Raw genomic sequence first — 11623 nt, 5'->3', positions numbered from 1 at the left:
TGGTGAGGACTTTTACTTTCTGAACCTGGAATGTCCACCTCTAGTTTATGTGCTCAGGACTGTGAGGTGAATATTCCATCTCTTACATCTAAATGATGCCTCAGTATAAAGATTCCTGAATGAACCAGAAGTGGTCCCGCTCCCGATAGCCTTTACCTCACATTCCTAAAGTTAAACATCTACTTCCTCACATCCATCCAAACGTTTCCTCGAACGTTTTTGAAATTCTATGAGTACTTGTGTGAGTTTTTTTTTTTTACTTCCTGTACCTGAAGGTAGCATCTTTGATTGAAGAGCTTGTGTCTGCATCCTGGAGGCAGGTTTAAATGACATCACCACTGACGCAGTATGTGTTTGAACAGAGTTAATGGTTACCTTGACAGACACACCTCTCCCACATTCTTTAACTGCAGCTACAACAAATCCCAGCTGATCGGCGTTACTGTGGGAGTGAGTTTTGCTGACTGTACACCAAACAGTTTTTAAGCGATCTCACTATCACAGACAGATTTACGATAGCAGAATAACATCCTGAGTTTGGCAGGAGTTGTGGCACGCTCCTGTTGTCCTGATTGTTTGCTGTAAGGTGGTCAGGACGGTGGTCAGGACAGCTGTCTTCAGTCTGGCCTTTTCTCATCTTGTTGTTCTGCTAAAATCAACCATGTTTAATAACACGAGTTTTTAGGCTTGCCTTGTAAAAATAGTGACATGACACTCAACAACCAATAAGTGAGCTCATTCTCCAACCAATCAGGAAGAGTCAAAATTGGTACAAGGACATCTCTGATTGGTATGAAACAGGGGCTGTGTTCAAATAGCATACTGCATACTACATACTACTTGATTACTGGTTAGGCCCAAAATCAGTAAGCCACATGCAGTTTATGACCAAAATTAATTTTTCCAGTATACAAAAGAGACCTCACTGATGTAATGCTCTGGCCAAATATTCCAGCACACAGCACACTGTGTACATACTGTGGAGACTAGTATGTAGTATACAGTATAACGTGAGTGCAGTATACAGTATGTAGTGGATTATTCATTAGAACATAGCCGTGAAAGAGACTCCAGGAGGTCCAAGAAATATATGGATCTGGTGCACACACAAGGGCAGCTGTGGGAAGCATACACAAGGGAAGTTGTTCAAGTTGGTAAATGATATCCATCCTAACTGCACACTACCGATGGTGCTGAGACATGTCCTGTGGTTGCATGATCACAGTCTGTCACTGCGGCGTCTTCAGATGTCAGACTAGTGTTTTAAAAATCTTTCCAGACCAATTTCAAATGTTAGAAGGTGCTGGACGTAAAGAGCACGAGACAGGCCTCTCCAAAACGAACTGTACGTGTTTTTTTGCATATTTCTTCGAACAAATTATTCTGAATTCTATCTTCCCAGGTCCTGCTTATCGCAGTGACATGCTGAGGTGTGTGTATGCGACACGTGTCCGTTTGTCCGCACGTGTTTTTGTGCTCGCCCACTTGGTCTCGGCGCTTCTAAAGCAACTTCGTCTTTAGTGCCCGATCAAGAGATATCCGTTCACCTGCACACAGACGCGCACTTCTTCATGCCGTACAACTTTGAAAATGATTGATATGTAGTCTAATAACGGTGCTCACGTCTCTACAGATCCATGAGATTGCGCGTGAGAACCGGCCCGTTTCTGCTGCGTTGCTAGGACATTCACAAAAGCTTTGGAAACTACGTGAGATATTTCCACTAACGCGTCTCTTCAGCTTTGCTCCAGTTTACAAATGTTCTCCTGAATGCGCTCGCACACATACAGCTGTGAGCAATAGGGATGAAACGTAGATTTGTGTGTAGAAGAAAGCTTTTAATCAAAAGCGCATTAGGGCCGTGTCCTGGTTAAGCGCTTCGTCTACCGGATCCGAATTCCACCAGACGGTGCGTGCGTGCGTGCGAGCGAGCGTGCGTGCGCCTGCGACTCTAGCAGTGTCCCCGTGAGTTCTCAAACACACACAGATTAGCTCAAATCTCTAGAATATGTCAGATCACTGCTGATATCATACTACTTAAAGAAATGGCAAATCTTTCATAGTCATGCTCACTTCATATTCACATAAATACCACCTATTTATTTCACTTAACCTTAGCGTACTTATTACATTATGAAGTACGCTAAGTGAATCTAACTATTAAAGACCGTAGTCCACGTGTAACTATGTAAGTCAACCCCGTTCATCACTGGTCTGTTTGTGACCTCTGTTGATTTAACTTGATTTGATTTAATTCGAATAGTGAGTGCATATCGCAGAGCTCTTGCGCCCCCTAGCGGTGCCTATAAGCGCAACAGGCTGGTGGGCTCTCCGGGGACTGAAGACATTTAACTAAAATCTTACACCTCGTTAGTTCGTATCGAGATTTAGCCAACCATACTTTAAGGAACAAAGCATGAATTGTGTCGTGTTGGTTAAGTGTACGGGATTTAAGATTTGCGTTACTGTCTTGAGGAGCTGTTCTTGTTTTTAGTAAAAACCTAGTAAAGGTTTTTGTGTGTGAAATTCCTGGCCAAGAAAAAACGGACAGTCAATTGAAACCAGTAATAGCCCCGAAAACTGGAGGACTGTATAAGAATTTTCATATTTTCTAAATCATGCATAAACATTATAGTACCATCTTAATTTCAAATCCATTGTAACTATCAAGTATTTCTATAGGCAAAACTCCATATCCTCTCATTGAGGGCCTGACTAAAGTTACTATCGTTTAGGGTTATCTACAAAAGCACAGCCATCATCACTACGATGAATAGCCGCTTTCATCACACAAGGCCACCATACGTCCATGACTCAGTCCTCTTCGCCGTGATTCACGAGTGTTACCTGCGCCCAAATCCTACTCTAAAACGTCTCCTTTACTGGTTCTAACTAGTCTTGGTCTAGACTTCCCTCCCCCCTTAAATGAGTCAACGTGAGACCCTTGACCCTCTTGCGACTCGCTTCCCAGGTAGAGGCGTGTATCACCTCACCTGCCCAGGTGTTTCCACGCCTCAGGGCGCCAAAATCCGCCGTCAGGGTGTGAACCGGGCGGTGACGCCAGATGCGGCTTATAAAACAGGCGCAAAACGTTCCCAGGGCAGACGAAATTTGACATGGACACGAGCAAGCAGGACAGCTCAATTCTTAAAGAAGGATTTTTGGTGAAGAGGGTAAGTCGCAGACAGGTTCGTTGCTGTGTACAGGTTTAATAGATGCTTTTTAATACCTTCCTTCCTGAATTTAAACATCATGTCTATGTTGTTCTTGTCAGGGCCACGTAGTTCACAACTGGAAGGTCCGGTGGTTCGTTCTTAAAGCAGATAAACTGCTTTATTATCGATATGAAGGGGGGAAACGAGACAACTGTCATCGCGGGACCATACCTTTAACCGGATGTGAGATTACCTGTCCTTACCTGGAATACGACACGAGACCGGTAAGTAAACGTTTCTGTCGTCGGATTAGTGTAAGATTGGGAGTTGGGGCAGTAGCCTATCGCCCGGTCCCTCGTGGATTTTAGTCCTGTCCAAATCTGCCATGTCAGTAATTTTATGGATTTATGGGGTATGGGGGCACTAAGGCGCCGTATTTTTATTTTTTACATTACATTGCACATGTTTTCCATTCCTAAGCTAAATGAATGCTGAATTATTTTTAAAAATCTTAGTCCTGGAATATTAAGGTTTTTTTGTCACACTGCTCAAAAATACACACAGAATGTATGTATTTTGCTAAAGTCCATCAATCAGAGTTATTTATATAATATAATATAATCTGCCTATAATATAATATAATCATTAGATCAGGCAATCATGAATTTCTTCACTTAATTGTCACTAGAATGCCTTATACATCCTACGAATCGGTTATTGTGTGTCTACCTCACATATCCATTTCTGTTCCTGAGTTTGCCTGTGCTCCAATTCACAACTGAAAGGTAACACATGTGCAAAATAAATGACTCTGGACCCTACCTGTACTCCATAATCCGTAATCCATCATTCTCTTGCTAAGGCGTGTCATCATTTATTTAGCTATTTATTCCCGAGGGAGTAACCAGTAACTACGGCATCCCTTCTTGTGGTTTGCTTGCCCCAGATAAAGACAGAGATTACCCATGTAACCAGTAAGAAAACATGGAGGCCACACAAACTAGACCACATGCAGTTCTTCATAACAACGTGTTCCTAATATCTTTATGACAACAACAAAATCTCAGTGCTCAAGGTAAACAGGTTCAACATGAGGTGAACCTTAACACTCTACTGCGGTAGCTGCCCAGGAAGTGTTGTGTGTTTGATTTCACTAGAACTACAGATTGCTTTGTTGTTCCTTATTGGATTAAAGGGGTTTTTACACATGGGGAGATAGAGAGAGAGAGAGAGAGAGAGAGAGAAAGGGATGGAGGGGAAAAGACAGAGTGAGAGTGAGTGAGAGCAGGAGCTGAATGTGTTTGTCATAGTAAACACAACGTGTATCTCCAACACAGCTGGTTCTCAGATTGAAGACCAACACTTCAGAGGATCACTTCCTGGAGGCGTGTTCAAGGGAGGAGCGTGACGAGTGGGCCGCAGTGATTGGTGCAGCAGTGCAGAAGCTCCCCAGTGGCACTAAGACTGTCCCTGCGCCCTCGAGCAGAAGCTCAAAATCACTGCAGCTCCACAACGTCAACCTCAGGTGAGAGGACGTTCGAAGTCACGCCACCGTGTTCCCACAGCAGCAAGATTAAAACAGCTCAAATTTCCTTCTACAAAAACATCAGCCGTGTTTGCTCAGGCTGTGTTTGGCTGTGCACATGTGGCAGTCAGCTGAAAACGCTTACGAGCAGTTTCCAGGTTGTAATCAGTTACGCGTCGTCCGTGTTTGTGTCTCTTCTCCTCAGTCAGGTGGTGGACTCCATGTACGATGTCCACAGTGGTATTAAACTGAGCAGTCACGTGGAACAGGGCTGCACCTACATCAACTGCTTTTCAGGTCTGCAGATATGGCGCTGATAATAATAATAACATTACATAATATTAAATGTAATGAAGCATCTTTCACAAACTAAATACAATATATAACTTTACAATATATTTCACCATCATGTGGTAGAAGAAAATCTTTGTGTGTGCATGTGGGTGGGGGCGCGTGCAGGGTCGACGGTGGTGGACTGGTTGGTGTTCATGCACCTGGCTCTAACGAGGGTGGAGGCTGTGACGCTGGCCTCCGCCCTGCTGGACGAGGGCTGTCTGAGGGCCGTCGGGGTCAGGAGTGTGTTCGCTGAGCACAGCGCCGCCCTGGGAGAGCAGTTCCTCGACGACTCCACCGCACTTTACAGCTTCGTACGTCCCTAGCCACGCATCTCCTCTACTCCCCTCTCTTCTCCTCCCCTCTTCTCCTCTCCTGTGTTCCTCTCCTCCCCTCTCTTCTCCTCTCCTCTCCTCTCCTCTCCTTTTTCTCTCATCTCCTACTGTTCTTTTCTGGCAGAGTCAATTTATTAAAAGCATAAATCGTGGTAATAATTTGTTTTCTAACAAGTCATAAGTCACACTAAACAAAAAATTGATGTGTGTGTGGTGTGTGTGTGTGTGTGTGTGTGTGTGTGTGCGCGCGCACCACCAGGCTGAGAGCTTTAAGAAACGAGGCAGTGTGAAGTCTGAGAAATCTGTGTGTGCTGTGGAAATGAGCGGGAAGGTGCAGAGAAGAGGCTACCTGCTCAAACAGGTAAGGGCAAGGCTCACTTCCGACGCGTAGCAGGGAGCAGAATGTTTCTGAAACAAAGCCCAGACGGGAATTCAGGTTGGGTCACGACTGAGTGGTTACAGCTGACAGCAGCAGGCCTAATTTACTGATTTGCAGTGCTTAATATGAAGGATACGCGCTTGTGCTTTTGCCATCCGTCACTCACATGTGAATGTGTGTGTGTGTGTGTGTGTGTGTGTGTGTGTGTGTGTGTGTGTGTTTCAGGGACACAAGGTTAAAAACTGGAAAGTACGTCTGTTCGTGTTGAGGGCAGATCCGGGCTTCTTGCACTATTATGACCCCAGCAAGGTGAGAGTGAGAGCTTCTGCAGATGTTACAGCTCACCGCACGGATCAGGCGTGTAAAAAAAGTGCACTCATATCTCTTATAGCACCTCGTACGTCTTAGAGATGAGTACACGCCAAACTCTAAAGTAACACCAGAGTACCCAGTGATCTGATCTGGCCTGCAGGTCTAATTCACAGCAAAATCCAGAGCGGTGAATGTTAGTTTAACCTTGTTGGTGATTTAAATATTTCAGATCTTGCTAAGTAGCACTTGAATAAAGCGTACACATAAAAGCAAGAAGCCCAGATTGTATGATTTAGCAAATCTGCTGTGATCTCACTACTGCTAGTCTTGGTTGTGCTGACTTGACACTTTCCTGTGACGACCTGATTCAGGATGACCTCAGTCCAGCAGGTGGGTTCTCCCTACGTGGCTGCCTGGTTTCTTCCCTGGATGATAACGGTGTTCCTTCAGGTTTGTGTGTGTGTGTGTGTGTGTGTGTGTGTGTGAGAGAGAGAGAGAGAGAGAGAGATGAATTAGCATAATTGTGCCATTACAGGTAGATTATCAATACCAAGCAATTAAAATGCAGCATGAATTCTGTTTTTATTGCTTTGGGTTATCATAAAAAAATCTGTCTTAGAATTGCTGTTATGAGAACAGACATGTCCAAATACCTAGACATGATTCAGGTTTGGTTGCCACGGTAGTGGGGTAATATTTGCAGAGTGTTTGCCGAGGGTAAATTCTAACTGTGCCGTTGTCATGTGCAGGTGTGAAGGGCAATGTCCAAGGGAACCTGTTTAAGATCATCACTCAGACAGATAAACATTACTTCATTCAGGCACCCACGAGACAGGAGAAGATGGAGTGGATTGAAGCCATTAAAAGGCACACCTAAAGCACCAGTTTAGCCATTAGCCAAGCCATGATGCAGGGCTAATGATGTTAGCACAACGCTAGGAGAACGCTTCTTTTTTAAGCACTTTTTTGTGTAAATATATTTTTACTATACATATTTATATAAATATCTAATGTTTTACACTGTGCTAAATCTCAGTATTACTAAATTATTTATTGGTTTTCTTTCACTGTCATTTGTAGCTTACTGACACTTTATGTAAGTGACTGAATTTGTGATTTGTGATGTCTCTCAAAGTGTTGGGGGTAACTAGCTTTTCAAAATGAGCTTTTAATAAATGAGCTTAATTTCACTGTCTGCCTTTGTTTTACAAGAATTGTAAAGGAAGTTGTGTCAGACATTATGAACCAATTTCACTCATGTATTACACTCACCAAAATGCCACCTTGTTCCAACGGTGTAAATCAACCAACACGTGAACGATTTGCAAAAATGCCCTTATACTTTTATTGTTTGAATATTGCAAATATAGAGCACGTTGAATCAATTTTTGTCCTTTTTTTTTGCTTCTCCTTAAAGCAGTCAGATCTATGACCTGTGCATTTAACATACAAACAAAATTTCTAATGAACATATTCAAACTGTAATGCAGCATATCTTAACTTCAAAGCCTAGCTAGAATCCCTGTACTCAAATCCTAGAGGGGTGTCTACAATAGATACGCACCACCTTCTTAACTTAAACAATGCCATGCAAGCTATTGTTTGACCAGTCTCTTAAAGAGACTCACTAAAACGATTCAGATGTATGTCTAGGTTTTTCATTCAGTGAGCGAAAGCACAGACACTCATGAAGGCACTTCTCTTGTTATTTGAAAGAGCCACAGTAATGAGTAAATCCAAGGCAGTAATAGTCGATTGGGACTTCACGAACTACATCTACCATTCGTACTGATAGAAATGAATCAATGAAATTAGATCATTTAAAGGATAGCTGAATAATAGTTTGGTTCGTTTAATTAGTGTAATTCTAATTAAAAATGCAGTTTTGCATGTTTATCTGCATCAGGACAAATCAGTCATTTCAAACGTGTTCTAAGAGGCCTGAATATTTGTGACCACTACTGACTGCAGCCAACACGTAAAAACTTGGGGGATGTATGTAAATTTGACTTTGTCATTCATACCTTAGGAGAAGGTAGGCACTGAAAACTGATCAGCCACTCAACTTTAAAACCAGTATGTATTATTCAGAGCACTGCTTCCTGTTCAAACATTTCTGCACATTACTGAGATATTGCCATCAGTGTTTTGCACTTTGACAGTGCTGCTCAGTGTGGAGTGTTCACTGGTGAAAATCGACAATGCAGGTTTAAAAGCAAAATCACTAAGGAAAGAGTTTCTTGAGACACTCACACTGCCACAGCTCAAAGTATAAACACTACACCTCTGCTGTGAGACTTATAAAAACACTGGTGATTATAAGTTAAAAAAGGATGGGTCTATTAATGAATGGGTGTTGTGGCGTTGCTGTGGTATTGCCGTGGTGAGGCTCGCTCTCAGGCGACCTTTGTGAGCTGCAGGTCTCCGAAGACTCGTAAGGAAGTGAGGGACGCCAGCCGGGTCACTCTGTGGGAGAAGCCACACAGCGGCTGGCCGTCCACCAGGATACGGAACTGCTGGTGCTCGCAAACGATCTCCATCTGAGAGAGACAGAGACAGAGGAGAGACAGAGGCAGAGACAGAGGAGAGACAAAGGCAGAGACAGAGGAGAGACAGGAGAGACAGAGGCAGAGACAGAGGCAGAGACAGAGGAGAGACAGAGGAGAGACAGAGGTGGAGACAGAGGAGAGGGGATGAACCCTCACCACAGACCCATAATGCACATGACACTTGAAAGAGTAAGGAGACAGAAAAGCATCTATCCAAGGCAAAATGCACTGGGGGGAGAGAGAGAGAGAGAGAGAGAGAGAGAGAGAGAGAGAGAGAGAGAGAGAGAGAGAGAGAGAGAGAGAGGGAAAGAGAGAGAGAGAGAGAGAAAGAGAGAGTGAAAATGACATACCACATACATTAGACATACCACATACATAAGACACACAAAATAAGATATACCACATATATAAGACAAAAGACATACATAAGTCATACAAAATAAGACATGCAAAGTCATACATTAGCACTGTTGTGCAATCTTGTATAAACTTTGAAAAGAAAAAGGCAAACACAATAACATGGCCCTGCGTGGGTCACAATGACAGGACTCCCTGCACACACACCTGCACACACTGCGGAAACATGGTTCTAGACTACATCAAACACAGAGCCAGTCATGGTTTTTTTTTTTCCAACGGTCTGTTTTTGCAAAGTGCTACATTCGGTGGTTCTTCATCACTTTTTGATATAAACGCAAAATGTAGCACAACTATCTTTGACATCTTGGAGGGGGCCGTAGAGGCTGTGGGACGTGTCCCTACACCTTCCTCTCCGCCAGCCAATGGAAAGCGCCTCTTTACCTTAAATGACTCTCCGGCAGCGAATGGGAAGAAGGAGATTGCGCTTTCTGTGGCTCCCCACTGTCCAGCCAATCGGGAGTTACGGAGCACAGACTTCTGACCGAAGCTCACTGTTAGCTGCAGGCCCACGTCTCCTTCCTCCTTCTCCTCCTCCTCGCTCTCTGCCCGGGATGAGCAGGACAGCGTCACCACCATGCTGCAGGGACAGGCAGAGGGGTCAAAGGTAACTGAAAAAGTCAAAAGCCACTATACGAGGACAGAGAGCACCGATAAATATTAAGCGTTCGTTGAGAAGGTCAAGACAGCACTGTATTTTACTGGATACTGACATTTTATCTTTACACAACAATTGCTCCCTCTGCTGGATATGTAATTTATCTCACACACCAAAAAATAATCATATTGTTATAAGAATTAACAGGGATACAGGAACATCATGTTGTTTTAAGAAATAACGTTTACACCAACATGTCTGTTGTTGCATTCGCAGCATTCAACCAAGATTAAAGAGTTCACACAGACGATGCTGTAGAGGAAAAGACAGCGGGAATGTTTGTGTCATTTAATAGACGGCGGTGAATGAGTTGTCAGGTCACCAGTTCAAAAAACCTAGTGTTCCGTTTAATTCCCAAATAAGGATAAAATTGTAGGCATATCTCTTATAGCATCTGGCCGACCAAGTCTTCACGGGACATGCACTTTTCCCACGCCGCAATGCTGAGACAGTCTGGTCATTTCCAGTTCCCACACTGCGTTTGAGCTGCCACTATCTGTAGTTTAATCGTTTTTTTTGTAAATTTCTGACTCTTTTGTGGTTTTCTACCAGGACTGTTGCCGTTACTCGTCGGCATGCTGACCAGCCCCGCTGAATCAGAATAGTTGGTTGGTCGTGCGGCACAATCAACGCATTGTGTGTGCCGCTCGCGCGTCTCCGGGTGCACGCCCACGGCGTACCGGGCGCGTCTCGAGCGCGATGCACGCCGGGCGACTTAAAAGACGCCAAAAGAGAAACCGCTCAAAGTGCCCGGGACGCCCGGGTCGTACCTCTTCGGCTGTTTGTGAACAATACCCATCACCACCAATCTCATAGATGGACGCAGGCCCCCTTTGATCTCCCCGACGTAGCCCTCATCCTGCAGACAAAGACATAGCGAGACACATGGCACGACAAGACCACCGGTAGATTTTGTGTTCCGTTGCGATCGTTCAAATGCTTTCATGGCCAACATCTATGTGAGCGGACAGGCCAACACGCCATGAATAAAAACGTGAAGGGATAACGGAAGATGTGCCAACCCGGCTAGTTTAATCCTGCGTAAAAAACAAGGTTGATTGATTAGTCTGTCACACTTACAAATCTGTAGTTCAATGGTACAGCTGAACACGGAACAGGCACACGGTGAACACTAGACTATTGGTAATATTTAAACACACTGCTTCAACCTTATGTAAAATTCCTGATTATTTCAATAAAACAACGCGCATGTCTGGACTCATGCACAGGCCGAAATATCTGTAGCCTACTTGTTTTTCCATAAAAATGCATTAGGCTTACTTACATTTCGTATATTTTCCATGTCTGTCATGTTCTTGTCTTGGACCTATTTTTTATTCTACTAAAACCCGGACTGTATGTTTTCTGATACGACACTAGCTGTCATTGAGACGCGCGCGCGTCTATTGGAGTCTAGTCTATTCTAATGGAGCTGCAAACCCCGCCTAGCTGCCTCGCGCCTCTGCGTTTCCCGGGAAACCGCCTCACGCTGACCAGCGGTTTGTGTGACAAAGGTAGACAACGAAGCCCAGGTAGTGATGACAAAGACATCGACGAGGCTTAACCTCACTGAAATAATAATAATAATAATAATAATAATAATAATAATAATAATAATAATAATGTGTATAATTATTTTTTATTCTTATAATTCTTCTTCTTCTTCTTCTTCTTCTTCTTCTTATTATTATTATTATTATTATTATATTATTATTATTATTATTATATTATTATTATTATTATTATTATTATTATTAGTAGTAGTAGTAGTAGTAGTAGTAGTAGTAGGCTAGTAGTTATAAGTTATTATTTAGTTTTCACGTAATGCTCATTTTGTATCTTTTTTGACTTTCAAATAAAACCAAAGTCTGTACGTTACACCTGGGAATAAAAATATTTATTATCATGTATTGTCCCCATCGTTAGTTTAACCTGTGGGACGCAGCTTCCAGACACGTTA

General features: G+C 43.3%; 2 protein-coding genes across 3 annotated transcripts; one reads left to right on the top strand and one right to left on the bottom strand.

The window, feature by feature from the left end:
- The first annotated feature begins 2995 nt into the window (after nucleotides 1-2995).
- On the top strand, nucleotides 2996-7424 carry plek2 (pleckstrin 2). 2 transcript variants are annotated; one of them, XM_076985753.1, is made up of 9 exons: nucleotides 2996-3173; nucleotides 3275-3439; nucleotides 4493-4680; nucleotides 4886-4977; nucleotides 5140-5327; nucleotides 5608-5709; nucleotides 5953-6036; nucleotides 6411-6429; nucleotides 6789-7424. In XM_076985753.1, exons 1-9 carry the CDS (start codon nucleotides 3117-3119, stop codon nucleotides 6914-6916), a joined length of 1023 nt encoding a protein of 340 aa, XP_076841868.1. In that variant the 5' UTR covers nucleotides 2996-3116; the 3' UTR covers nucleotides 6917-7424. The 2 variants fall into 2 exon arrangements, with proteins under 2 accessions (XP_076841868.1, XP_076841867.1); XM_076985752.1 differs by having other exon boundaries at nucleotides 3000-3173; nucleotides 6411-6489.
- LOC143485990 (galectin-related protein A) lies at nucleotides 7371-11117 on the bottom strand. The gene is made up of 4 exons (XM_076985754.1): nucleotides 10949-11117; nucleotides 10434-10522; nucleotides 9390-9585; nucleotides 7371-8579 (listed from the first exon to the last, which is right to left on the bottom strand). Exons 1-4 carry the CDS (start codon nucleotides 10973-10975, stop codon nucleotides 8436-8438), a joined length of 456 nt encoding a protein of 151 aa, XP_076841869.1. The 5' UTR covers nucleotides 10976-11117; the 3' UTR covers nucleotides 7371-8435.
- Between the last annotated feature and the right edge of the window lie 506 nt (nucleotides 11118-11623).

The sequence above is a fragment of the Brachyhypopomus gauderio genome, unplaced genomic scaffold (assembly GCF_052324685.1).
Source record: "Brachyhypopomus gauderio isolate BG-103 unplaced genomic scaffold, BGAUD_0.2 sc43, whole genome shotgun sequence".
Classification (NCBI taxonomy): domain Eukaryota; kingdom Metazoa; phylum Chordata; class Actinopteri; order Gymnotiformes; family Hypopomidae; genus Brachyhypopomus; species Brachyhypopomus gauderio.
The sequence above is the reverse complement of the archived record's forward strand: the minus strand, read 5'-3'. Positions and strand labels throughout refer to the sequence as shown.

What these genes read in the sequence shown, in the direction of transcription:
- LOC143485990 (XM_076985754.1), bottom strand. Translation starts at nt 10,975, where the DNA reads ATGACAGACATGGAAAATATACGAAAT. An exon ending in ACATGGAAAATATACGAAAT is followed by an intron (nt 10,523 to 10,948) that starts GTAAGTAAGCCT and finishes CTTTGTCTGCAG; the next exon opens with GATGAGGGCTACGTCGGGGA. An exon ending in GTTCACAAACAGCCGAAGAG is followed by an intron (nt 9,586 to 10,433) that starts GTACGACCCGGG and finishes CTGTCCCTGCAG; the next exon opens with CATGGTGGTGACGCTGTCCT.
- plek2 (XM_076985752.1), top strand. Translation starts at nt 3,117, where the DNA reads ATGGACACGAGCAAGCAGGACAGCTCAATTCTTAAAGAAGGATTTTTG. An exon ending in CCACCGCACTTTACAGCTTC is followed by an intron (nt 5,328 to 5,607) that starts GTACGTCCCTAG and finishes GCGCACCACCAG; the next exon opens with GCTGAGAGCTTTAAGAAACG. An exon ending in ACTATTATGACCCCAGCAAG is followed by an intron (nt 6,037 to 6,410) that starts GTGAGAGTGAGA and finishes GACCTGATTCAG; the next exon opens with GATGACCTCAGTCCAGCAGG.